Source organism: Hermetia illucens, chromosome 4, assembly GCF_905115235.1.
Source record: "Hermetia illucens chromosome 4, iHerIll2.2.curated.20191125, whole genome shotgun sequence".
In the NCBI taxonomy this organism is placed as follows: Eukaryota; Metazoa; Arthropoda; class Insecta; order Diptera; family Stratiomyidae; genus Hermetia; species Hermetia illucens.
In genome coordinates, this window is record NC_051852.1 from 116,396,349 (window position 1) to 116,423,781 (window position 27,433).

Here is a 27,433-nt window from a genome sequence, read left to right on the forward strand (position 1 = left end):
CCTCACAGCAAGCAATAAGATAAAGTAATGATTTAAAAACAAGTTGTTATCAGAGTAGCGTAGGACGCCACACAATCTGACGTTCTGCATAAGGGTAAAACCTCTGAAAAATTCAGAGTTGGAAACCGGAGTCGGCCAGCTTCTCACTTGTCCACTATCCCAGGATAGCTATCAAAATGGGTGACTCAAAAATAAACAATGGAGGAAGAGTGCTCGGGAATTCTTAGAAGTGGCTGAAACCCATCTTATCAAATCGAATAGGCGAAGTTGACACGAGCCTAGCCATCTAGAGATTAATGTCAAACACACAATTTAGTTCTTTGAAGCTATATTTTGACACAATTTTCTTGACTTTATCAATTTCCGACCAGTTGGAGACGCTACTGCACCATCAGGTCAGGCAAAACTATATCTACTCGACGAATGTCTTTGAATACATAGTTCATGCTTGGAGGATATTGTCTTCAGTCGTTCAACAAAAGAATCAAATTAGAAGAAAATTGCCGTGATTGGTAAAAATTAAAATATACTATTTCTAAGGATTTGTGTGTCCGGATGGCTCAAGTGGTTAGAGCGCTGGGCTGTCGTAGCGGAAGGTCGCGGTTCAAATCTCGCTGGGGGCAGAGGAATTTGTTATCGTGATTGGATGTCGGACACCAGTCGACTCAGCTGTGAATGAGTACCTGAGTCAAATCAGGGTAATAATCTCGGGCGAGCGCAATGCTGACCACATTGCCTCCCACAGTGTACTGTGGTGTACCGTTACGGTCTTGAATGAAGTGCTCTAACACACTTCAAGGCCCTGATCCAATATGGATTGTTGCGCCAACGATTATTATTATTATTTCTAAGGATTTGATGAGATGCTAAAGTTATCATCTAGGTTGACTTATCGAAAACTTTATGAAAAGTGGTCAAGTTAACCGGGCAGGTCTTTCGCATTCCTTCCTCACTCGGGGCATTTTCAACTAATCTGGCCGAGATAGAAAGAGAAAGAGTATGTATGACATTTGACACCGGATGTCCTACGTGACCCTATTCAAGACAAGAACAGAGAAGAGTGGGGAGAGGGCGTTTTTATTATATCTGGCAGATTTTAAACTTTACTTTTCGGATAGCGTATGAACAAATTAACCCAGTGCATGAGTCTCTTTGGTTGGAGTTTATATGATACACGGCTAAATGCCTTCTCTAGATCCAAGAATGGAATATACAGAGAATGATGAGTAATTGCGTCCGTTGTAGCAAAAATTCCGGAGGACGCTAATTTTAACGTTTTCCAGGGCTTTCTTTTTCTTATTGGAATGGTTACGTTTGGGCAAACAGATATTGTTCTACCCTCCTAACAAAGCATTTGAAGAACTCAATGAACCAAAAATCGTCCTTCACTTTCTAAACTTCGGCTACAATGTTGTCGCTTTTTTTTTTGTTCTACGATTCGCATTCCTTATTTGCCAATTAGCTTTCGTTTTATGAACAAGAAACGAATTATAAAGCCGTACTCTCTCAAGGTCTTTCATTTGGATATTATCATACCAAATCGAAGTATTTTGGTTGATGAATCACTTACCAGGTCTGGTGACGGCTCTATAGATTGTATTTTTGGTTTGATTTCTCTTTTCACATGATATTGCTACCATTTAATTCGGGGTAGGCCAGTGCGCTGTTCATGGCATTTCAACGGGGATGGCTTGATTGGCAGGACAGCAATCAACGGCAAATGTTGAGATGCGATGGTCTCATAGAGACTTGATGATGAGATTATGGTGGGAGAATATAATCAACTTGCGTTTCCAATTCCCATTAGAAAGTGTAGCAAGATAATCAATTATTTAAAAGTTCAAAAGACAGCAAAATTGACAATACATTCGCCACCTTCATTATATCAGCCGATGAGTTAAGCCCTTGGCACCGGTTGCTATCTACCTTTTTGCCGTCATAACATGTATCTAATCGACCTTACTTAACGACTTCCTGTCTGGTCCTAAGACCAAAGCATCGCGGGAGTTTGCGTGGTCTTCAGAAGCCGTTCAACCCTTTGAAACAACCAACAACTGGTAGACACTTCACTTTTGGCATTTCGTTAGCAAGTTGTGTTCGTCGATGCCTCAAACATCGCAGTAGGCGCTGCTATTTACCAGATACTAAAAAAACAAAGCTAACAATAATTGGGTTTCTTCTCAAAACAGTTGCATCTCATTTAACGGAATTACAGCGCCTACGATCGTGAATTACTAGGCGCGGATCTGAGCAGGCCGCTTACCGTGTTCACAAATCATAAACTTCTAACGTTTGCCTTGGGGCAGAAGCCCAAGGAAGCAGTAAAGACAACTTAGTCGCTGACGCTTTGTCTCGGATCTCCAAGATCAACTGGACTCCAAATACAAGTTTAAGGAGTTCCCATTTTTAGTTCACCTTCCTCTATCTACTGCGACACTATATATTCCGGTACATGATCTTATGCCCCACAGCATTCCAACAAGGGTCAGATATTCCTGGCTGTTCATGAACAAGGACGTGACCGCACTGGTCAAACGAGAATAAAGATAGGAGATTACAACTTTAAGATCGTTGATAATTTCTCCTATCTAGGGTCGCAAATCACAACCGATAACACCTATGATGATGAAATCCGCGCACGGTTGTTGTCAGACCCTATTTCAGCTTACAAAAACTGTTCTGCTCGAAACGTCTCACCATAGGGTCAAAGCTCTTACTTTACAAGACAGTGATCTTGCCAGTCCTCACGTATTCTTCGGAGACTTGGAATTGCGAACTCGGCCGCGTTCGAGAGAAGAATCCTCGAAAGAATTTTTGGTCCCCTACATGAGGATGGACGATTCCGTAGCCTACATAACGACGAAATCTATGAGCGATCAATTTTATGGGAATTAGTTGTCATCGTTTTATGCTATCTCCAACCTGAACGACTATTATCTGTTTTACGGCGCAGTCGTTCCCGCTTTTATGCGTTGTTTTGCATTGCCCAGGGATTGACGTTGTAGAATTAAGAATAGAATTTGATAGTAGGGTTGCTGGTGTTAACGCATCTTATTCGGATTTTTATTGTGGGGTACAGTACCGAATCTGCAAACCACCCTGACCACATACAACCCTTTAACCCTTAGACTCAGGTTACTTGTATCGTATTTTATTGAAGTTCTCAATCATCAAGGACATCATCCAATCATAGTGAAAAATAGCGAAATACTCTAAAAATTAACCCTTTTCTCATTACAGGGCGAAATTTTAGTTGGAGGTGACAATGTTTCAGAGGGATATTACAAGATGAAGGACAAGACTAGTGAAGAATTCTTTGACGAAGACGGCAGACGATGGTTCAAGACTGGCGATATTGGTGAAGTTCATCCAGATGGTGTACTTAAGATTATCGGTAAAATTCATTTAAAAATATTAGTTAAAATTGTTGCTAATGTTTCCGTTCATAAATTTTTCCCACAGATCGCAAGAAGGATCTGGTGAAATTGCAAGCGGGCGAATATGTATCCTTGGGAAAAGTTGAAGCTGAGCTCAAAACTTGCCCCATTGTCGAGAACATTTGCGTATATGGCGATCCAACAAAACACTACACTGTTGCATTGGTTGTACCTAACCAGAAATGCTTGGAGGAATTAGCTGTTAGAAATAACATAAACACTAAAAATTTCGAAGAGCTGTGCGCTTCGCCGGTTATGGAAAAAGCTGTTATTAGGGAAATAGTAGATCACGCTAGGAAATGTAAGTATTGCTGTTCGATTTGAATTTTTCTGCTTGAGTCACTATCCCGAGTAAAATTTGGAAAATTCTACTTCAGTTCAGTTTCTTCGAATATTATCCTTAATTCATTGATTTAAGTTCTTATTATACCTGCTAGTAACGAGTTCATTTTCTCCTACAGGCAAATTACAAAAATATGAAGTTCCTGCCGTCATCACTCTCTGCAAAGAAGTTTGGTCACCTGATATGGGTCTCGTCACAGCCGCTTTCAAGCTAAAACGAAAAGACATCCAAGACCGATACCAGCACGAGATTAACAGAATGTATGCCTCATGAAAATAGCCAAAGTACTCGTATCCACCACAACCATCGGTTCTTAAGGTATCGATAAAGTATGGAGGTACGCAAAGATAAAAAATGCAACTACAATAATAATACTTTCATGATTTTATAAAACACAACTCATTGTAAAGCTTAACGGCAGTGATGGGAACCTGTTAAGCAAGCAGCGAAAGGGAAGGAAATGATAAATAGCAATTCTCTTCTAAAAGGAACTAATTAAGGGATAAGTTGATAATTCGTATGAGATGTGTAGTCAGTTTACCACTAGTTCAAGAAAAAGTGTATATGTAAGTGTGTTATGTGATGTCGGTTATTATGCAATCGAGGAAGCCGATGATATTTTGTAAATAAAAGAAAATTTAAGATCGAATCATCTAGTTGACTATACAACGCAGTAGCTTATTCTAAATGAAAATGCAAAAAAAATCAACACAAAATTGTAAGCCAACTAAACGTCAATGATAATAACAATTGATTTTGTCATATTTAATGAACACATAACACATGAATACATGAGGAAAATAAAATGTAAAAATATCCAAATAAATCGCAAAACCACATTGTAAATAGAAAAGCAAGTACTTTTTAAATAATTTTATTTCGTACGAGAAGAACGTGAATTAATTCCTTTTTTATTAAGGATAATTTATTAGTTTTTTTCTTTTCCTTCTTCTACTATTTTGTTAAGATAAAACCGTTTAAGAAAGTTGCATAATATTTAGTAACACAAAACGAAGTAGGGATTTTATTATAATTATTGTTTATTAATTATTGAAACTGTAAAAAAACACAAAAATTTTCCTTAGCTGAAAATTGATGATGATTATATTAGTTATAACGTAATTGTTGTAACAATGATAGTTAGGATATAGAAGTGATGAAAGCAAAAACAGAAAAGAAAAGCATTAAATTTAATTCGATACGAGGAAATGATTAGTATATAATTTATTTATATAAAAAAGACGGCAATATTTTTTTTCTCTTGAAAGTTGTTTGTTGTAAATTTTTTTCCTGGTTCTGTCCCATTTTACATTCACATTTTTCCACATCTTTAATGCTTTTTGTTCCTTTTCTTCACTTTCTACAGTCATGTTTCCCAAGTGTTTTCTCTCATGTATGTATTTATATATAACTAAATCTAGTTTCATGAAATATTTCATTTTTGCAAATATATTTTATGAGAATAAGAAAAAATGTGGCGTTTGTTTTTATAAGTTTGCTTCTGGGTTGCTTCGGTGCTTTTAAAAGATACAACATTCTTAGAGGCGGATAGACCGCTTGGAGAGACCAAATAGGGGTTATAAAAAATGAGAGGGACTACCCGTAAAGGAGGTTCAGAAAAACTCGGACCAAATTTCTTCCAATACAGTAAACTCTCTATCAAATAAGGAAATAGTTTGGATGGAATGAAGCGAAAGAACAGCCGGATAGTCAGAAGGCCTGCAAGGCAAAGGCGTGGGTGAGCTTTCAAACCTGTTAAATTTTTGTAAAAAAAAACTGACTTCTGGCACGGTTGAATTTTTGTATAGATGTCCTGCAAGTCTCCACAAATACAGGAAAAATATTGTCAGTAGGTAGGACTAGGTGGAAGATAAAGGGCTGTTAGAATGCTTATAGTTGCAAAAAATACGTAAAATCCGCATAGTAAGAAGTACTTGTGACATTTCGGGATTACACTCTTCATGTATAGGATAAACTACCTAGAACATGTTATATAGCTCCCAAGAATTCGGGAGTGAAAACTAAAATGAAAACATTACGAGACTCTGAAAATGCAAGGCGCGAGACCGCTTTGCTGTACGCGTCGCTTCGTGAAACGGCTGATTGCACTTTTCTCTTTGACAACTTTATTTAAATATTCATAAGAGTTTAAAGAAACTATAGTCAAAACCGGATATAATGACATTGAAGGGAGCATATACTGCTGTTAACAGCTTTGAAAACATAAGCAAACGGCTATGCACTCTGCGCTTGCGGGGCAAGTTTAGAAATATAAGCCTCATTAACGTTCACGCCCCTACAGAGGAGACTGCAGAGTCGGAGAAGGATACCTTCCACGAGGCAGTAGAACGAACCCTTGAAGCCTGTCCCAGATATGATATCAAAATCATGCTTGGGGATTTTAACAGCCAAGTAGGGAAGGAGCCCGTATTCAGGTGATATGCTGGCTCCCATAGCTTACACCAAAATAGAAATGATAACGGACTGCGGATTATTCAATTAGCAGTGTCACATGAAATAGTTGTTGGAAGTATCTGGTTTGCGTGGAAAGCGGTCCACAAACATACATGGGCCTCTCCAGACGGGACCACTTTCAACCAAATTGGCCACGTGCTGATCGAACGCCGCCACCTCTCAGCCTTGATGAATGTCAGAACATATAGGGGGGCCAATATAGACTCAGATCACTATCTCGTTGGCATGGTGCTCCGAGCTCGAATAACAATACCACCTAGAATCCCCTCTGACAATCAGGTGAAAGTGAACACTGAAGCCATCCACAACACAACCCTCCGGGACACCTATAAGGGGGAAATGGATGCCGCAATAACTGCAGTCAACAGAGGACCTGGAGATGAAGCATCAACAAATGATCTGCACAACCACCTGAAGAACATTATCATTGATACGGCCACAACCATACTTGGCCCCAGCCGCAAAAGGAGTCGGAACGGCTGATTTGACGATAAATGTAAGCTAGCAACGGAACGGAAGAATGCCGCATACCGAGTAATGTTGCATTCTCAAAGAAGGCGGGCACGCGCAGAGACTTATCACGAACTCCGTCAAGCGGAAAAGCGACTTCACAGCCGGAAAAAGGAAGCCTGGGAGAACCAGCAAGTCTGTGAACTAGAAAAGTACAGGGAGCAACCGCATCAGGCGCGGAAGTTTTACCAACAAGTCAGCAGGATGAAGCCTTATACACCTCGATGCTCATCCTGCCGAGAGGGAAATCTGATTTCCGACAGAATGGGCATATTGGAGCGATGGGGTGAGCACTTTGACGAGCTACTGATCAACCATAACATCGGCGAGTTGGAGGTCCCGCCAACTGAAGACGACGGGCAAATACTGCTACCACCAAGTTAAAAAGAAACAGTCCGTGCAATTCATCGGCTAAAAAAAAAATCGCCAGGAGCCGATGGAATTACAGCCGAATTGGTTAAATATAGAGGCGACCAATTACACCTAGTGGTTCATCAACTTGTGCTCAAGGTATGGGACAGCGAATCAATGCCTGACAATTGGCAACGAGGCATTATCTGTCTCATACATAAAAAGGGAGATATCACACAGTGCAGCAATTATAGAGGTATCACGTTGCTGAGTACCATCTAGTAGATATTCTCCGCTATCTTGCTAGGCTGGATAGTCCCATACGCCCAGAACATCATTGGCCCATACCAAAGAGGCTTCACTCCAGGCAAATCAGCAAAAGATCAGATTTTCTCTCTGCGACAAGCGATGAAAAAACTGTTGGAATATGGACACTAGTTGCACCATCTATTCATCGACTTTAAACCCGCCTATGATACCATAGCCAGAGTAAAACTGTACACTGCCATGAGAGAATTCGGTATCCCGACGAAATTAATACTGACTAGGCTGACCCTGATCAAGTTTCGAAAATCACAACCGATAACAGCTACGATGATGAAATCCGCGCACGGTTCTTGGCAGCCAACAGAGCCTACTTCAGCTTACAAAAACTGTTCCGCTCGAAACATCTCATCATAGGGTCAAAGCTCTTACTGTACAAGACAATGATATTGCCAGTATGTATTCCTTGGAGACTTGGGTTCTTGCTAAGAAAAATTGCGAATTCTTGGCCGCGTTCGAGAGAAGAATCCTCCGAAGAATTTTTGGCCGCCTACGTGAGGATAGACTATTCCGTAGCCTACATAACGGCGAAATCTATGAGCGATTCCATGACCGTCAAGTTGTGGATAAAATCCGGCTCAATAGGTGGACATCGGCACAAAACCGGGATGTCTGGAGTTCCTTATTAAGACAGGCCTAGGCCGGATACCAGTTGTTGCACCGTTGATGATGATACACTCTCAAACAAATTACGCAACGGAGCGATGTACAACGTTGTGTTGTGACCCCTTCTGTAGCCCCGTTCCACATTGTGACGATAATTACTCTACCAGATTATTTATGATTCGAAAATAGCCCCTTTTCCTGGTACGATAACTTTAACAGAAGTGGAAAGGAGGGACATTTTTTTCTTCTATATATCCTCTTTACACTCTTACTCTCCAGGAGTATGGTTAGCAATCCCAACTTTACCATGATGATATCAAAATATCTCCCAATAGACGGAGGGAATTTCCGTGAGAGGTCATCTTTTATCACTGCGGGAAGATGGCTCAAAATTAAACCCTACAATTTAAAGGGATGGTGACCGCCGCTATCCTTTAACGGGGTTAAAAAAATCTTTCTCTTTCTTCTACATATCCTCCCCATTCCGTCCTCCTCACCGCACAGGCTTGAAAATTCAACTTGCCATGCTGATGTAAAAGGAACCCCACTTTGAATGTCCATAACATTTTAAGGGCAATGACCGTATCGAGTTTTGACCGAGTTTGAAGAGGGACCACCAGTCCCTTTCTTCATAAACTTTCCAGATATCGGAACGGGATGTATTTTCAGCACTAAATTTCGAAGCAACGGTGGTTTAATAGGCTTAATGGTGATTTGAAACCACGACGAGCCGACCTTGCTTCTGAGCGGAACAAAGGCTGAAGAAGAATAAGGCTCTGGTTGAACAAATTGTTAGAAAGCATGCAAGTGGAAGTACCAATAGGAGCCAATTCTATTTTCATAAACACAACCCAAGATTGTCCACAAGTTGCGGTATTATCATCGTTAATGTGGAATATTGTAATTGGCAAACTTTTAAGAAACAAACAAATACTGGAATAACTATATTAATCTGTAGGTGTAAATATGAGAATCCTATTTGAGGAGGGTGGGACTACGCATTTGCAGAATACTGAGATTCTAACCAATCAATATACTTCATTATAAAAGTAAAAATAACTTAACACCGCGAGATTATCAGACATTCAATGGACATTGATCTAACTCATTTCATGGACATTAATCTAACTTCTAAACTTGAACTACACCATCTTCAATAGTAAACATCCTCCAGACAGACAATCAAAACCGGAGTACTGGTTTACTACTGAGTACAGCTATTGAAGCTCCTCTATGAGTGTGGACACCCGCTTACGAGCCGTCCACTCCTATTCTCTTGGTACAAAAACTCGAACATTCGAATAGGCAATGGTGATACCACTGGGTGGTACCTGAGGAAACGAGGTACTTGATTACCACCAAGAAGTAGCGTAGCTCGGCATACTTCCTTACGGCGATCGCTATTTGGCTTACCACCACATATTCGAGGAGTTACATAAACTGCAAAGACTGGCTCCTCTGCGTATGACTAGGGCAATGAGAACATGGCCAACCGATCGTTGGAGCTTCCTCTAGGTTAACCCCTTTTCGTATTTACATGAAGATACAGGCAAGAAGAGCATATTTCACAATGGCCATAATATCAGGGGGCCTAGTGTTGCCTAAATCGGAGGACGTTTTAATCCTTTTTAGGCGGTACCCCGAATTACTGATGCAATAAAGTTTCATTTTGATAAGAAATTTGAAACATAATTAAGCAATATGGCTAATCGGGAGAGCCTGGTAATAATCTACCGCTTAAACCAGCAACTGATTACCTGGTACACTAGCGAGTCCCTTATAGCAGAGGCGATGGTTGCATGGGCAATTCGTTCAAGTATTTTAGGTAGAAGTGGATGTCATATATAGTTATGTATACTTTAAGCTCCAAATAAACTATAGGGTGCAAAATTTTATAATCTTAACCACAGCCAGGCGGCTATTAACGCATTAAGGTCCAATCTTAATAAATTGATTGCACTTGGCTCCTCCAATAGATCTGGATGCTCTGGGTCTTCGGCCACGTTGGATTCGAAGATAGTGAATAAGAGGATGAGTTAGCTAGAGAAGAAATAGAAATGCTATTAAATGGACGAGAAACCTTCTGTGAAATCAAGCAGGCATTCATGGCCATGACAATAATGTAGGAAGAGGAATGGTTGAGGGAACTATCAAACTAACTTATCAGGAATGAAACAGTTCAGGGGGTTCATGGGGAAATATGAACCAAAGCGCTGACGCCTCACCAAGGAGAGCCTTATGATCGTAATGGGAATACTCACGAGCCACTGCAGGCTAAACTACCACTTAAGGAAGTTAGGAATATCTGTTGACAATGTCTGAAGGATACTGAATACTACACTTCAGCAAAACAAAGAGCAGTGAACATCCTAAGAGTACAGTGGGTTACAGTATTGATCGAGATATTATAGTTAATAGATATACCATTACCATTACAGGGGTCGTTAGAATGCTATGCATTTTCCATTTGATAGTATTATTATAATATAAGAGCTTTGAGGGAATGATGCCTTTGATATGGTCAGCTTGATGTATGCGTTGAGGTAACTACAGTAGCAAATGTTAAATAAAAGAACAAACACGAACTGAGGGCCATCAATTCATAAACAACGGATTCTACTCAGGCAAATTAATCCTGGTCTTCAATTTTCTGTCACGAGCCAGACTGCGAAATTCAAATCAGTCTTCACCGTTTTCGGATTCAAGGCCATTTGTCTAAGGCAAGAGGACTACACACAGGGAGATTCGTCTCGCGGCACATTATTTGAAACTGTATGGTTGAACAAAATAATTGCACCTTCTACGGTATGTGCGGGAGAAAAATTCCGCCGCCGAAAAATAGTCCTAGTCCCTACCCCACGAATACGTACTGTCACTCCGTATCTCCTAGGCCTTTTAATTTGCTCTTCCTGTGTTTAGCCATCTTGCCGCAGGCCATTGAGTCTATGTTGTGTCTGACACGCTACACTTCCCGTTTGTAAATATGAATACTCGCAGAGGGAATATATGAAAGAATACGTTTGTGTCTGACAGGCTACGTGCTGTTAAGTATGAACACGTTTGCTTATGGTGGTGGTGGTCTACCATGTCACGTGCTGGTAAGTATGAATAGAGCTTTATGCGTTTTGCTATGTACTCCACGTGCGCCTTTAATAAAATTTCCAGCTGAAAAAGAGTTATGAAAAGTTGCATATCGGTCAATTCTCACTTGTCTCGTCAGTCCAATTACTGTGATTTTTTCCAGATTTTCCGAACTGTTTCACTTTTTGGGGCACACGTTTTGAGCCCTCACTTCCCTATGTTTCACACAATATCAGAAATGGGACGTCTCAAAAAGTACTAATCGGGCCCTTTCGCTGAATGTAAAAGGACACACAAACGACATATTCTCACGGAATTTCGTAATAATAGGCTCAGCAATTTCCGTGTAAATCGCGTGTGCCCGACAGACATTAGTAAGGTTTTGTTTCATACAAAACCTTATAAGACTAAAGTTTTCCTAGAATGCTTGAAACGACATTTTACTTTTCATACATCTATATATCGAGGGCCAGTTGTCCTCTTCCTCAGGGTTTTTGTCTATAATCTTTCTTTCTCTTTCCGAATGTTATATCCAATTGTCCATTTTGTCAACTCGTTACAGATTAAATCCATTCTTCTTATAATTGCACAAATAACATGATTTCTACACGGGTTATGCCTGCATCGTTTAACGATTTCTCCGAATCGGTTTCTCCGCTTTGTGGAGACTTCGGACGCCGGGGATTTCCAAATCTCTCGCGCAATTGACATCTCATCCAATGTTTTCATTTTCACTGATTTTAAGGTTAAACGGGAGCCAACAACTTGCCAGACGCCAGACGGCGAGACGAGACCCCCAGATGGAGAGTGAAAATGCTTTGAAACGTAAACACCGCAGAAGGGGTGGGGCGAGCGCTTCTGTACATATAGTACGTAGTAGCGTGTGTGGTGTTTATTTATAAGTTGTACACACTGACTAGGCGGCGGACTTGTTATTTGTTTACGTTCCTTTGCCGCGAGTAGTAATCGTTTTTCTAGTGAAGTTCAGGTGGTGGAAGGCATTTCAGAGAAAGCTGTAAGGTTTGTGGAAAATGCCGGTTTCGACGCGAATAGTGGACGGAAAGCATGTGCAACGGTGTTTCCAAAAATTGGCGGAGTATCGTCGCAGTAATAAGGTGAGTCCAGTTAAGCACATGTCGCAAGTATTTTCCACTCACGCCCTGCCTACACTTTCAGTTCTGCGACATAAAATTGTGGATCGATGGACGAGAAATTAGTGCGCATAGAACGGTGCTGGCAGCGTGCAGCTCATTCTTCGAGGCGATGTTCGATGGTTACTATCCATTTTAATTCTAACCACGTTCTCATTTGCAATCATTTAACTTTTCACTGATAAGTTGATATCGGAGCTTGGCTGGGCTTGGTGTCTTACACATTCACACATTTCTATATCTTAATCGACATGCCCCGTGTTGGGTTCTGCATTTTACGCTACATTCCAGAATACTGGTAGCCAGTGGGATTGTCCAAACTATCTAAAGAATTTCATTATATCTCGGAGACGCTAGCGCTTCGAGAATTCCGAAAGTTCATTAATCTCATTTTATAAGTGAACTTATCAGACCGCAGTGGGAGATGTGGGCTACCTGGAGTTTGATACGTGACTTGGTCTCCAAACTAATTTATAATTTATTTTTATGATTTTGTTTGTGTAATGCAGGCAATCTTGAAGTTTCGTTTTTGCGGCATACCTTTAATTGTTAATCTCACGGATCATATACAGTACGTGTGGTGGATGTTTTCGTTCTAGGCTCCCACAATCAGTAGTCGTTTCAATGGCTCATCGCTATTTACCTGGCAGTTTGAGGGAAGTCTTGACCTTCCATAAGGTTTATCTATAGTGGTCACTTTGGAACTCCCCAAAAAGATTAACTTCTTTCTACATCATTTATTCATAGCAAGTGGCCGCCTAATCAATGATCTATAGCTCAATACGAAAATAAGGTAGCCAATCCATCTTCCAGGATAGACGAGACTTCATATGAATTGCAAATCAAAATAGATATTTTAGTAACTTTTGAGCAGATTACAGGCTATGACAGAATTTGAAAGCTTATAAAAAATGGTGTGTTGGTATATTTTGGCAAAAAACTTAGTTGAAATTCGGTTTTTACGATGCAGGAAATATTTTCGTTTGAGAAAGTCGATGCAGCTGCATATGAAGTCCAGGGCCCTATCCTTCCTAATCTTGGCTACATAGTGCCGAAATGACCACGCCATTTTTTCCATTTGCTAGTTTAGGGAGCCGTGTCCCGATAATAGCCTTACCAGGGTTTTCATATTCCACTTCTTAAGGAACAAAAGAAATGTCGCTCCAGAGACCCCGGGTTGTTTTACAAAGATTTTCCTCTGCCGACATTCAAATTTTTCCATTTGGTTGCGTGAACTCTTGATTTCACCCTTCAGAGCAGACTTGACAGTGGATGGCCAGTTGCCAAAACCTGGCTCTGGTGCCACCATTGGCGACCCAGTCTGTCAGTGTCCTCATTACCAATGATGTTCAAGTGCCCTGGCACTCACATCAGGAATGCTTCAGGCGGCTTGATAGGTTGGTGGTACTTAGTGCTGATACGCTGCCCGACTGTCGGAACAGATTCGAATTTATCGTAAACGTTCTTCTGCTGCAAATAAAGTGGCATATATCTTCGCCTGGAATGTGATCATCATCTTCCGAGTGTTCAGCGCCAGTAACATAATCGGCTTTGCTGAGAACACCCCATGACAGATCGGTTAGTGAAAATTATTAAGTCCGCAATCCTAGAGGATTCGTGGTCGTTTATATATCATTCTTCTTTTTTGGTGATTACGGCAGAGTGTCGTTGGGCATAAGATCCATCTGATGGTTGCCTAGGGATTTCCGGATGGGCGCATGACGGTATGATTGGTCGCATTTCCACGCGCCAATGCTATCGTTTGGGAATAATATCAGCTTCATATCATGCTGTTATTTGAATATAAGCGTGTACCAGGTATTTTTAGTGAATATTTTGCATATGGAGCCCACCACACTCATTCACCCTATTACTAGGGCAGGCATAATGTCCAGGCCCGCAGATTTGTATCTGTGGAACTTGTTCAATGTCCATTTTATTCGCTCAAATTATATTCAATGCCAAAGTCGAGTCTCTCGGTTGAGGGTTGTACGCGGATATCGACCCTTGGAGGTTTTAGATTTTGGATGCTATGCATGCTATGCACTTCAGGCGAATGCTTTGCCGTTTCTTCATCGATTTCTGTGTACTTCCTGCTCTGCAAACGTAGGTTACTCCAACTGCCGTTTAAGTCCTTGACAAGAATCCGGTTCAACTTCGAGTTCATCTCAACTGAGTTAGAATCTTCACAGAAGCATCTCCATGATGATCGTTTAGCCGGCCTTATGCTTTTTTTAGAGCTTTCGGAGTTTTTGTGCCGATTCTAACCAACAGGTGGATCAGATTTCGAAGCCCGGTTGAGAAGTGCCCCTTTGGTTCTCCTCTGTTTTGCCAAATCAGAGTTCCATTATGGTTTTTCATCCTTATTTGGCGTATTGAGTGGAAAACTCTCTTCGAAAGCTTCTTTCATGTTAGTTGTAATCGCTTGATTCGTTTTTACAATTCTAGCAATGGATTTGATGCGGTTCCCAGGGATCGTAACTCGAGCGCTCAGTTCTGTTTCTTACGTTGCCCAATCTGTCTTCCGCGAATTTCGATATACCCATTTCGAAGTCAATGCCTGTGATCTGAGAACACGATATCGTTCGATCCCCTCTTCATTCTTTTACAAGAGCCAAAAGTAGGTTCATTACTCATATTGAGCATCTGCAGGTCGGCTCCTAATAGATATTCTAAAAGTCTCGATTTTCTTGTGTTGAGGTCACAACTGCTGTTATCCCTATGCCTTTACACTTGGCATATTAGATAGCTCCATCGAATATTCCACTGGGAATTTCGTCGTTCTCTTAGGGAAAGTACGCAGAGCGTCAAAGAATCTTAGGCCCTTGTTCACTTTTTATGGTTTGTGGTGACCGTTGTGGGATCGCCACAACATAGGTCGTTAAGCAGGATAGCGTGGAGGTCTTTTGAAATCACCATACAGGAACCGGGTCTAGCACTTCGACCGGCTTTCAACAACAAATGGTTCTTGTATGAGGTATTTACATATATTGCTTTGCAATTATTGACTTATAATTGATTAGTGCAGTAGGAGCTTTACAATGCTGCAAATTTATTTGGGAAATGTTGCAACTACGATTCAGGTGAATATGTGGTGAGCTGTATGCCCCCTAACGCTGGCCTTAGGAGGCGATAGTTGTGGTGATCGCAAGCCAATTTCCCGGACTGTGGTCTGGACACCGAGTTGTTCGAGACCCGCAGCACCATTACGTTCCTCATTTCGGATCCAGAGAATACTCTTTTCGAACGGTGGTGCAGATGGTGTACAGGGTTAGTCGCACATCATATCACACATCGTTGAAAGAAGAGCAATGCTGTCTGAGCCAACCGTTCGTGCTTTCGTAGGGGAAATTTAGTCGTAACATTTTACGCTATACACCAAATTGATTCAAAACACGACCTAATGCCTGGCGAAGGTGTAGTCCGTTTAGCTAGGAGAGCTTTTTTTTTAATTTGTTCGCATTGCTCATTATCGTTACTAGATCGATGGTGTCGTCATACAACATCCAACCACTGACTTTGATTGCCGTAGCTGCAAATGAGGACCTAGTCGTTGCCGACCAAGCCCTTTTTGCTGCCCTTTGGGCTGGGGAGCTAGAATCGTCGGTGGAACCCGGGGTTTGGGGTTTACTCAAAGGCAGTTTGCTCGGAGGCTGTGTTTTCCCGAAGGTAAATGCTTTTCCGTGGGTAAGACTTTATTCACAGCAGATGGCGGCGACCGCATCCAGGGGTCAGTTCTAACAGAAGGGGTCTGCTTCGGCTCTTTCGTTAGGGATTGAGTTCCAATTGGATGGGTCTGTAATTGTGGCGAATCTGAGTCTAGACTCAGGTTCTTCATCGATGAACTCAGGGCTGCCCTCATTCAGGGTTGCATTTTTTCAGCCTATCATAATTGGCAGCCATGGCCCTTGTTCTACCGGAGAATGTTAAGTCTATCGGCAGGCCCTTTTTTGCTGAAATAAGGCTAATTGAAACGGGGCTGCATGGTATCCAGAGTTTACTTCAACAGCAACAAGGAAAATTTTACTATAATATCATTTCAATAATAAACAAAATCTGGCATTTTATTTTGTTTTTAAAATTTTATGTAAGAAAGTGTGTTTCAATTACCTTCTCAATATGAACTAAAGTAAATTTCGTTTTAGCCTCTTTTAAATCTTAATTAAATATGAACAAATTTTGAATCGTTTCAATGAAATGAAAACGAATCCAGCAGTTAGTTATGTTCCGGCTTGTTTGACTTCATTCTCTTTGTTTGATTAGTGATGACCTAGAATAGACTTGTAAAAAGGGAAAGAGATGGTCCGTTTTCATGCCTGCGGCACATATCTGAGCGAATTCTGTTTATCCTTTAAGGGAAAGGTCGGTTGCACGAGTGATTTTTCAATTTGTACAGTAGAACTCCGATAATTCGTATGATTAAGGGACTGATGATTTGGTGCGAAATATCGGAATAACGAATTAACGGGAGTGCAAAATAAAGAAATTTAAATCTAGCGATCGGCAAATTTGTACGAATTAACCGGAAGTACGAATAATCAATGTACGTATTATCGAGATTTTAAGGAGAGATAAGTCATTCCCTATAATTGAACTTCAACTAAATGCCTTGCCATCAAATATAGGTATAGGTATATACAATCTGCAGCTCCTCTTGAGGTAGTTTAGTTTAGGGTAATCGTTGTAACACGACCTTCAGAGAAGATACAGAGTTTGACTGGAATAGTTGAAAGGAGGTTCCCTTGACTAAGCGCCTCTTTTACTGGGTAATGGGTGGGGACGCCTATTTTACTGGGTAATAGCATGTCTATGTTTCCATGTTGTCAAAACGTGTTTGGAATTAGTTGTAAACTCCCGACAGTTCATTTCTAGCATATGGGTTATCTTGCATGGTATGAAATACTATCTGATTTTGTTTCTTGATATATATAACGCATATATAAAACGAATTAACACGGACCTTGGGGACAATTTCTCCTCGTTAATTAAATTCCAGTTCGGTACCACCGTCGAGAGAAACTACGCTTCCTAGATATACAAATTGATCGACGCCTTTGATGCTCTGCCCGTTAATATAGATAGGGAGAGTGCGATGACACTTCAGACTGAGAACTTTGATTTTGTCGGTGTTTATTTTCAATCCAATTCTATTTGCCCCTCTTTCCAAACCTAGAGCCATTTGGCCATGGTCCAAGACCTAGTGAGAGAACAAACAGATGCCATCCGTGTAGTCGTGTTGTTTGAGGAAAAACGTCGTAGTCCATTGAATTCCTCCAAGTCCTCCGGAGAAGGCAGCATGGTGAACGTCACCGATAACAAGAAGAAATAATATCGGTAACAGGATGCAACTCTTGCGGACTCCGGTGTAGACCTCAAAATCTTTCGAGATTTTACTTCGGTGCAGTACATGACATTTTGCGCTATCATATGTTTCCCTGATAGGGGCTGTTAGTTTCTCTGGAATGCCCTTCCTGCGTAGAGTACTCTAGATACACTCGCTGTTCAAGTTATCGAAAGTTTCCCCGAAATCGATGAAAAGCGCACCTTTTCGTTAATGTGATCATTGGATCGTTCATAACGGCAATATAGTCATCGGCAGACACGTTGCAGGTCTTTGTGTGCTTCGGGTCGACCTGTCTATGGTTCGTAGACAGTAAAGAAATGATACGTGATATCAGCCGAGGTAATAATGAGCTTTATCAAGTGGTCATAGAATCGCTTTTTATTTTTATTTTACTGAGGATAGTTGGATTCAGAAGTGATCAGAAATGGATATCGTTATGAACCTTTTAAGAAGAAAATTTGCAAGTCCGCCTTATTAAACCAATTTGGTTTTCTTGTTAAGTTTATTGTTGATATATGAATTCCTCTGAAATGTAAAGTTTACATACTAAAAAAGTTCTAATTCATTTCTTTTAGATTCATTTTTTGAACGTCATCAAAACAGCATCGAACTCCGACATGATACTACCTTCGAGGTGATGTGGACGATAATTGAATTTCTATACTCTGGTATATTGGTGTTTCCTCCGGAAGAAGCCGTTATGATTATAAAAAACCTCGATTACTTGGGGATAGAATGCGAGACTTTATTGAACAAAATGCTAAACGATGAGAACTGTGTTCAGTTGTATGTGCTAACAGGTAAGTTCTTTCGATAATATATTCACATTAAATCAATGTCAGTTGGTATTTGGAATATCCTTGAGCTGTTCATACAAGATTCTTTCACTTAACAGTTGCTTATGTGGTAAAGAGTGTATTTTGAGAAAAAGAAACTTAAAATACAAATGAAAGCTTACTGGAATTAATTCCAGTGTTAATCGGTGTGCCTTTTAGATGTTTTCAGCAATAATTCAATACCTAACACGTACTTTCTCATCATAGACTTCGAAAAAATAATATAAGTAAAATACTGTCCCAAATATACCCTCCTTCTTAGAGTATATACAGGGTGCGGCAGCATAACTTCCTTTTTTAAAATGCGCGCCACTCAGTTGGTTGATGTCATAGCGGAGCGCTAGTGGTCTCGTTCAAGAGGGGATATTGTAAAGTTTTGTCCCGACACGGTTCAGTCGCCATCATGCGTTGGAATAGTGAGGAGCGTGTCTTTGCCGTTGAGGTTTATTTTTCAAGCGGATGTTCGGTTATTGCAACGCAGCGTGCATTTCGGAATCGCTTTAATTTAGCCCCGTTGGCTCCCGTCCCAAACCGCAAATCAATTGTTACATGGGTCACTACATTCAGACAAACTGCAAGTGCGACAAAAGGAAGAACTGGAGTCTCTCGGCCCGTTAGATCACCTGAGAACATTGAAGCAGTGAGAGCGTCAATGTTGCGATCGCCACGGCGTTTTGCGCGCAAACACGCATCTGCCCTTGGACTATCCGATCGTTCTGTGAGAAGAATTCTTCGTGATGATCTTCATTTTCATTCCTATAAGATGGCAATAGTGCAGGAACTTTCAGAACGTGACTTCAATTCTCGGATGAACGCGTGTGAGCTTCTTCTTGATGTCGTTCCCGAGGATGCTATTGTTTTTTTAGCGATGAAGCCCATTTTCATTAGTGTGGATCGGTTAACAAACAAACCATGCGCTACTGGGCTGACACCAACCCTCGAGAATTGCATCAAAAGCCTTTGCATTCATCCAAAGTCACAGTGTGGTGTGCAATTTCCTCAGATGGAATTATTGGTCCCTGGTTTTTTGAGGTTACAGTGACAGTGAATTCGGACCGGTATGTAAACATGCTACAGAATTTTTTTTCCCACGGCTAGAAAATTTGGATTTGGGGGACACTTGGTTCCAACAAGACGGTGCAACAGCACACACTTCAAGAGCATCGATGGCTGTTTTGAGGGAACACTTTCCAGAGCGCCTTATCTCAATTAGAGTCGATTTGGAATGGCCGGCACGCTCTTCCGATCTGTTCCCTTATGATTTTTCTATGGGGTTTTTTAAAATCCCGTGTTTATGTGAACCCTCCAAGAACCCTACAAGATTTGAAGACCAACATCCAAGAAGAAATTGCCAAATAACACCTGCTATGCTAATAAGAGTCATGACAAACGCCAGAAATCGGTTTACGCAATATATGGAGAATGGGGGACGTCACCTAACAGATTTGATCTTCAAAACAATGTAAATAAAAACTTTAGACATGTACCTACATTATAAAAAATAAATAAATATTTTCCAATGCATACAATAGTTTTTATTGAGTTTTGAAAAAAGGAAGTTATGCTGCCGCATCCTGTATTTCTCTTATGGTACAAAAGAGTAATAAAAAATTATGACCACTGAAACTTTTTAAAATAAGCTTGCCTTACGAAGATGACCCTTTTATTTAAATTGTTTCCCTTTTTCATACAAATCCCAGTGGATGCTGTAGCAATTTATAGAACGATTCATAGAAAATGCAACGATTTCGGATAACTTTGCTTTGTAATTATGGAATAATATTTTTTGGCCTCTCTATGTCGGGCTGGATTACCGAGTTCTCCTAGGTGATTTCTCATCGCAAAGGCCCGAGAATTCATTGTAATACTGTTGGATAATCGAGTTCTTTCTTCCATGAAGGCCACCAGGATTACATACTATATTTTGATGGAATCCCTGGAAAATCTAGTCGTGATGTTACTCGCTTCGACAAAACAGGAAATTGCGAAAGTTAATCGAGCAGGTCCTGTTGGGCAACATCTTTTACATGCTGCGTTGGAATCGCACTAGAGTCTGGAGCAACAGTCCGGGGAAATTAGTAAAAAGTTTCGAATAATTTTCATAGTCAAATTGAAAAAAAAAAGAAAAATGGGACGACCGCGCGGGTAAAGCCGGAAGTCAAGGAGGGAAAATGTATGACGAATCAAATCTTCATTTGATGAGGCGTTTTCTATAGGATGTTAGGAGGAGTTCACTCTTACACTATACATTTTTCGCTACGCTTTGAGCGGATCTTTTTTTCAAAATTGGCGAGTTTATGAACCCAAAAACCTTTTCTCTAAATATCGGTGATTGCCTGACCTGTCTGCTTTAATAGAAGGTGATCTGCATAAGGGTTTCCGTTGCTCTGCCGGAGCTGCGCTGGCTATAATTTTCTTCACGAATTAATTCACCACCGAAATACAAACTTCGAGAATAGGATTGAAAAGCTGTAAATTAATTATGTAAAAATGAGCGAGTCGTAGTATTCCAGACACGAGACTCGTCCTGGCTGTTTTTTCTTTCGTCTTCTCCTTTTTGCATTGTTTTTGCGGAAACATAAAAACAGGATTTTTTAAAAATCCCGAATGGTGCAAAATGTGTACAGTAGAACTCCGATAATTCATATGATTAAGGGACTGATGATTTGGTACGAAATATCAGAATAACGAATTATCGGTAGTGCAAAGTAAGGAAAATTAAATCTAGCGATCGGCAATTTTGTACGAATTAACAGGAAGTACAAATAATCAATGTAAGTATTATCGAGATTTTAAGGCGAGATAAGTCATTCCCTAAAATTGAACTTCAACTTAAATGCCTTGTAACCAAATATACTTATACAATCTGCAGCTCATCTTGAGTTAGTTTAGTTTATTGAAGTGAGTCGCAACTCCAAACACTCAGGCCTTTGTAAGGCCCATTGTACTATCCCTGAGATCGTTTATTCAACGGCCTCTCAGCTACGGCTTTCAGAGGCTTTCGTGAATTTGAGGCTCTTCATTGTAGAAAACCTTAAAAAGGTAAATTCGTTCGAGGTCTGAGGGACCCGGGCAGCTGCATATGAAATACAATGTGTTCTCTTCCTCCTCACATTTAAGGAGCAGTGTCCCACTATAGTAGGGCTTTTAGTCATATCCCACTTCTTAAGGGACAACAAAAATGGCGCTCTAGCGGCCCCGGCTTTCTTCATAAAGATGTTGACCTGCCGGCAGAAGTTCAAATTTCTCCATTCGGCTGCCTGAATCTTTGCAATTTCCCCCTCAGAGTGGACTTGACAGTGGACGGCCAGATGCCAAAGCTGGTACTGGTCCCAGCATTGTAGAACCTAGGACCTTGGCCAGGTAGTTTGTCAACTTCTTCATTTATCACATACATCAAAATGGGTGTATACATCCAATGAATTCGTTTTGGTAAAAGTTCCGTAGTCCTGCAGCACCAGTGAATCTGCAGAATTTCTGATCTTGCTCCTGGTTATGGTGCTTCCACGTTAGCTTGGAGTCGAGATGTTTGTACCAGCTGGATTTCTGCCCATGCCAAGGTAGGTATCGTGTAGTTGATACATCTGACGTTCCTAGTGAACATAACTAATCCAGTCTTCCTAGCGTTCATTGTGGGTCTGTTGCGGAGGCATCAACTGTGGATTGTGCAGAGTTACATTCAAGTGGTCACATACTATGTCTGCAAACTTGCCGATAATTATTACGGTCAGATCGTCGCAAATGCTGGTGCTTAAACTTGTGTGTCCTCTAGAAGCCATAGCAAGGTGTCCATAACCAGAACAGCGGATTAATTCCATTCTGTCTTGCTGCCTTACAAATCACCGCGAATGAGGCATAATTGAAGGCACCTTCGATGTTCATGAATGCGCCTAAGACGTATTTTTTATCGGTCCTTGTTTATCGCCACCTGAATTTTTCCTGTAAGCTCATGGGGTGCTGTCTCCGTAGATTTGCCTTTCTTGTAGGAATGTTTTCTAATTATATCCTATAGGAACAGTGCGACGACCAGTTAGATTGAGAATCTTAGTTTTATTGGTGTGTATTTTTAGTCCTACTCTGAACTTCAAATTCCTCAGAAATGTTAAGTAGATGCAACACGTGACTTTTCCGCCACCATATGCCGCTCTGATAATAGGTATTAGTCTCTCCGAACTGTTCCTCCTAGGTAGAGCATTCCAGATGCATATCCTGTTGATTCTGTCGAAAGCATTTTTGAAGTCTATAAACAGCGGTTGAAGTGCAGATCCGCACACTGTTTTGAAATGGTCCGCAGGGTGTTGATGTAGTCAATCCAGGAGTATCCAAAGCCGGAACACCTTTGCTCTCTATCCGTTAAGCTTTTGAGATTTTCATTAATGCGTTCGAGGATAATTTTAGCTACTATCCTTGTGAAGGCAGGGAACATGCGAATACTCCGATTGCCACACTGAAGACTTGTTCTCTTCTTCACTGGGAAAAATCTCAGAGTCCCAAGGTGAGTGGAAGAAACAGCTCTGCAGAGACAGTAGGAGCTACGATAAACAGTTTCGCGAGGAGATCGTCAAGCCCAGTGGCCTTGCTCCACTTGAGCCGATGGATAATATTTTATTTCTATTTTTAAGCAAAAGCAAATTGTAACAATTCTTGCGCTACTGTGTCCAACGTAATAAACTCAGCAGCACTATTCCTATGTCGTGCATGAAATTCTACTTTTTCGATTGTCCTTATTGGGCAACTTGATTTTGTAATGATGAGTCCATGAGATAGCATCCATTGAAGAGATTTTCCACGTTAGCAGCGGTTTAGAAATAAACGATTTCACCAGCAGAAATGAAGTGAAGGAAATGGGGTTGTTGGCCAGGGAAAAGGGATTGTTGCGTCACCATTTCTCCGTTCAGGTTACGACGAATGGTAGGCCAGTTCAACTGAATCAGGAGAGTCATCTGGAGGGAACGCTGCAACTCGATTTTAGGGTGGACGTTCTGCTCTGGATCATAGCGGTGATGAATTAATAATAATAATAATGATCGTTAGTACGATAATCCAATGGAATATGGGTCTTGACGGTACATTATGGGACTACTGTACTTTGTGAAGGCAATGTAGTCAGTATTATTACCCTTATTTTCACTCAGGTACTCATTCACAGCTGAGTCGACTGGTATCCAATATCTAATCATAATATAAATTCCTCTGTTAATAGTGAGAATTGCGAGCTTCCAGGTGACATTCTGGCACTCTGAACACTATAAGGATTGGGCGATGAATAACCTTCCGCTTATGTCAAGGTTTAAGCAAGACTGGTCCTCGACTTGACCGTCCGCTCACCAAACGGTCTGTTTGTTGTTACTCTGCAACGCTCTATTTCATTTAAAAATATAATTTCAGTTAGATAGGAAGTAGTATGGTCGCGGGACACTCCTCCTATATAGGGCGTAGCATGTCGACCACACTGTGCAATCATTTTCGGTTCTTGGCAATGTGCTTTAGCTATCTTTAGGACCCCCCGAGAGGTGTCTTCCACTGTTCTACGGCACATAGCTTTAGGGCGTCTCATTCGTCTGCCATTATTGGTTAGTCGATTCTACTACTACGCATAACCCGCGATGAAGTGTCGCCCTTTCTCAATATCCAAGTACATTAATGTCTAATTCGTATGCCGGCCAAGTTCAGCTTCTGTTATTGCGTAAGGCCGGTCAGCACCCCGATGACACAAAGCAGCCATGAGTTATTGAAAATCTGAAGCTTTCGAATAACGTTGGTGATCGGTTTCCATATCCTGCTCCCATAGAGAAGAATATAGACGCAAGATAAAATATAAAGTGGTAGCGTCAGCACCGAAAACCAACCAACCAACACCATCGAATCGCACTGGTCAAATGTAAAAAATAAAGATAGGAGACTGCAACTTTGAGACCGTTGATAATTTCTCCTATCTAGGGTCGAAAATCATAACCGATAACAGCTACGACGATGAAATCCGCGCACGGTTGTTGGCTGCCAACAGAGCCTCTTTCAGCTTACAAAAACTGTTCCATTCGAAACGTCTCACCATAGGGTCAAAGCTCTTACTGTACAAGAGAATGATCTTGCCAGTCCTCATGTATTCCTCGGAGACTTGGGTTCTTAGCAAGAAGAATTACGAACTCTTGGCCGCGTTCGAGAGACGATTCCGTAGCCTACATGACGACGAAATCTATGAGCGATACCATGACCGTCAAGTTGTGGATAAAATCCGGCTCAATAGGTTAAGGTGGCCGGGTCACTTAATCTGTATGGATGAGAGAGAAAGTAAGGGCAATATCTATGGTAGAAAAAGAAGACGAGGCAGACCTTACCTGAGATGGAACGATGGCGTAGGTCAGGACGTCAGACAGCTTTTAGGGATATCGAATTGGTGGACCTCGGCGCAAAACCGGGATATCTGCAGTTTCTTATTAAGGCAGGCCTAGACCGGATGATGATGATTGACGCACAGTAACTTCAAACGAAGTTGGTGTTGAGATATCGGTATTTCCAGATTTTAGACAAAACACCGAGCGCGGAATTGACACTGAAACAATGCTTCCTAGATATAGAAATTTTACGACTTCTTTTTCTGCAAATTAATGAAATTAGTAAAATGGAACGACCCGTCATCCTGCGAACCTTGATTTTGTTGATTTTTATCTCCTGTTCGTCTCTCCTCGTCTCCTTCTCCAAATCTAGAACTGTTTGCACTTAATGCAAAACTATGAATTTTGTTTAAAGAGATGTATATCTGCGTTATTCATCTGGATCAATAGCAGTAATTATTGAGCGCACACTAATTTATGAAATAAAATGTCAATCACCACTTCACGTACATTCGACCGGCTATCAGCATAAACGTTTGCTGAGTATCTCATCCATAGCGTGATTTTAAAGTAAAACTAGCAATTTTAACAATTTTGGCTTGTATGAACGTACTGAGAAATTAGTTTATGACCTAATTTTAATTTTCGGAAATCTATCGACAAATAGTAAATCATCTAAGTTCAGCTAGTTCTATTTATGAATGAACATTTTATTTCCATATTATGTAGATGAAATTGAGCGAATGGATTTAAAGGAAATCGCAATCGGCTACATTCGAGAGAATTTGAAACAAATTATTAACAACAGTGCATTTAAAGAGCTCACCAAGAATCAGGTAATTTGGAACTTTTTGGCAAATCAATATTTCGAAGGATATTCAAAATCCATTTTCCAAATTTTAAAGATGTTTGAACTTCTCTACTAAACTGCGCTAACGAATTCCTTTAAATTCCATATAACCAATATGAGGGTTTGCATTGAGATGTTAATATATTTCAATAATTCCGATATTTACTTGTTTAGCATCTTTGCTGTTGATGAGATTGGGTTGTTTCATGTGTGTAAAGATATGAAATTTTCATACCGAAGGCTTGCTTTGAAAGAATGTAATGCATTCGCGTAATGCAGTAATTGCTCTCAATTTCAGTTGCAATATATACTGAGCAGGGTCGACAATCCAGACGCTGATGTAATGTACGAGATCGCAATTCAATGGCTAAAACATGATGAACAAAGAAGAGGTAGTTTTTCGGAGCAGATTCTACAATATGTACCTGTGGATGATTTATCACTTAGTCTGATAAGTAATCAAATCATGAACGAAGAATTCCTGAAGACAAACAGCGGCGGGTGTCGATGGCTCATGTCATCACTAATGGACAATCGTACCCGATTCTCAGTCAGCGTTTTGGAAAAACGTGCAATATTCTACATAATGTCGCGTGGGCTTCAAACGTATATGTATGAATTCAATGAGTTAGAAGGTTCGTTAATCAAGGCACATTACCGTCCAGAATTATCGTATAGTTCGATGACTATGTACAAAAATATGATCTACGTTGTTGGGGGCTACCGCGGTTCTGTGCTCTCAGATGTGGGTCTACGGTACGATACAAAGGATAGGGTCTGGACAGAGTTCAAATGTAAAGTCGGAAAAATTTGCTGTGGTACTTGTACAAGGCACAATCAGATGCTTTTGATTGGAGGTTTGATTGAAGGAGTTTTCCAGTCGTCGTGCTCCTCATATGACTATGATATTGGACGATGGATAGAGTTGCCTAATTTAACGCAAAGGAGAAGTCGACCTGGCGTGTCTGTTTACAGTGAGTAGGAATTTGTTCATTGATACTATTACTGAGTCTCGTCTGAAAAGAAAAAAAGTCTTCTTTCCTTTTATTTATGTAAACATTCGCTTTTGAAGATTCATCTATCTACGTCTTTGGAGGAATCGATGCAAATGATTATCCCAAAATTATTGAGCGCTATGATCCACGAGAAGGTCAATGGTTCAACGCTGGCGTTCTCGATTTTAGATCGGGCTGCAGTTCGGCGGTGCTATCGGATTCCATTTATTGTTTGAAGACGGGTACAAAAGACTTAGTTCGATATGATCCAAGAATCTTGCATCATACACCGATTTATTCACTTTCGTAAGTGATAATTTGTATAAATTGATTATCGATCAATTTGAAGGAAGTATTATTCTCTTGCAGTGTGAACAGCCGCTCCATTGGTACTCGAGACGATGTGCTGTACTTATTAAATAACAAAGGTATGGAAAGTTACGCCGCAGGAAAAGACAGCTGGGCAAAGATTTTGGCTTACACATTTGATGATCATCCAATTTTCGTTGTTTAGAATGTTAATGTCGCTTATTTTTTAAGTAATTAAAGTTAAAATATTTACAAAATAATTCAAGGTTTTTTTATTGTTTTTAAATTAATTTTCGGTGTTTGATGTCGCTTGTGCGACGAAATTGCGTTTCTCGTCCCGTTTTGTAGTGGTGTCGGTTCGTCTTGATCGAATGTGCTATTTTTTCAGTTTTAGACCTGGTCTGGGTGGGGTTTAGGGGCTCTAAAAGCACCATCCAGCTTATCACATCCTGTTGTTTTGGTCGTTATTCATTGACTTTGATGCTT

The 27,433-nt window shown here is 40.7% G+C and overlaps 2 protein-coding genes across 7 annotated transcripts in view; both read left to right on the forward strand.

Annotated features, from left to right (window-relative positions):
* The window catches only part of LOC119653539 (long-chain-fatty-acid--CoA ligase 4), an 87,178-nt gene extending 82,194 nt beyond the window's left edge, over nucleotides 1-4,984 (forward strand). For 4 of the 5 annotated variants that reach the window (XM_038058219.1, XM_038058216.1, XM_038058218.1 and 1 more), the window contains 3 exons: nucleotides 3,241-3,394; nucleotides 3,463-3,738; nucleotides 3,899-4,053. In XM_038058219.1, coding sequence (XP_037914147.1) covers nucleotides 3,241-3,394; nucleotides 3,463-3,738; nucleotides 3,899-4,053 — 585 coding nt within the window. Of the gene's footprint in view, nucleotides 1-3,240; nucleotides 3,395-3,462; nucleotides 3,739-3,898 lie in introns of all 5 variants that reach the window. The other variant, XM_038058217.1, reaches the window with a different exon arrangement.
* A 6,907-nt stretch (nucleotides 4,985-11,891) lies between these two features.
* On the forward strand, nucleotides 11,892-27,207 carry LOC119656114 (ring canal kelch protein-like). 2 transcript variants are annotated; one of them, XM_038062435.1, is made up of 7 exons: nucleotides 11,892-12,242; nucleotides 12,304-12,400; nucleotides 18,198-18,422; nucleotides 25,523-25,629; nucleotides 25,942-26,617; nucleotides 26,716-26,944; nucleotides 27,008-27,207. In XM_038062435.1, exons 1-7 carry the CDS (start codon nucleotides 12,159-12,161, stop codon nucleotides 27,150-27,152), a joined length of 1,563 nt encoding a protein of 520 aa, XP_037918363.1. In that variant the 5' UTR covers nucleotides 11,892-12,158; the 3' UTR covers nucleotides 27,153-27,207. The 2 variants fall into 2 exon arrangements, with proteins under 2 accessions (XP_037918363.1, XP_037918364.1); XM_038062436.1 differs by lacking the exon at nucleotides 12,304-12,400.
* Nucleotides 27,208-27,433: the final 226 nt, after the last annotated feature.

Coding starts and splice junctions, on each gene's coding strand:
- LOC119656114 (XM_038062435.1), top strand. CDS start 12,159: ATGCCGGTTTCGACGCGAATAGTGGACGGAAAGCATGTGCAACGGTGT. Junction 25,630..25,941: donor AAGAGCTCACCAAGAATCAG/GTAATTTGGAAC, acceptor TCTCAATTTCAG/TTGCAATATATACTGAGCAG. Junction 26,945..27,007: donor ACACCGATTTATTCACTTTC/GTAAGTGATAAT, acceptor ATTCTCTTGCAG/TGTGAACAGCCGCTCCATTG.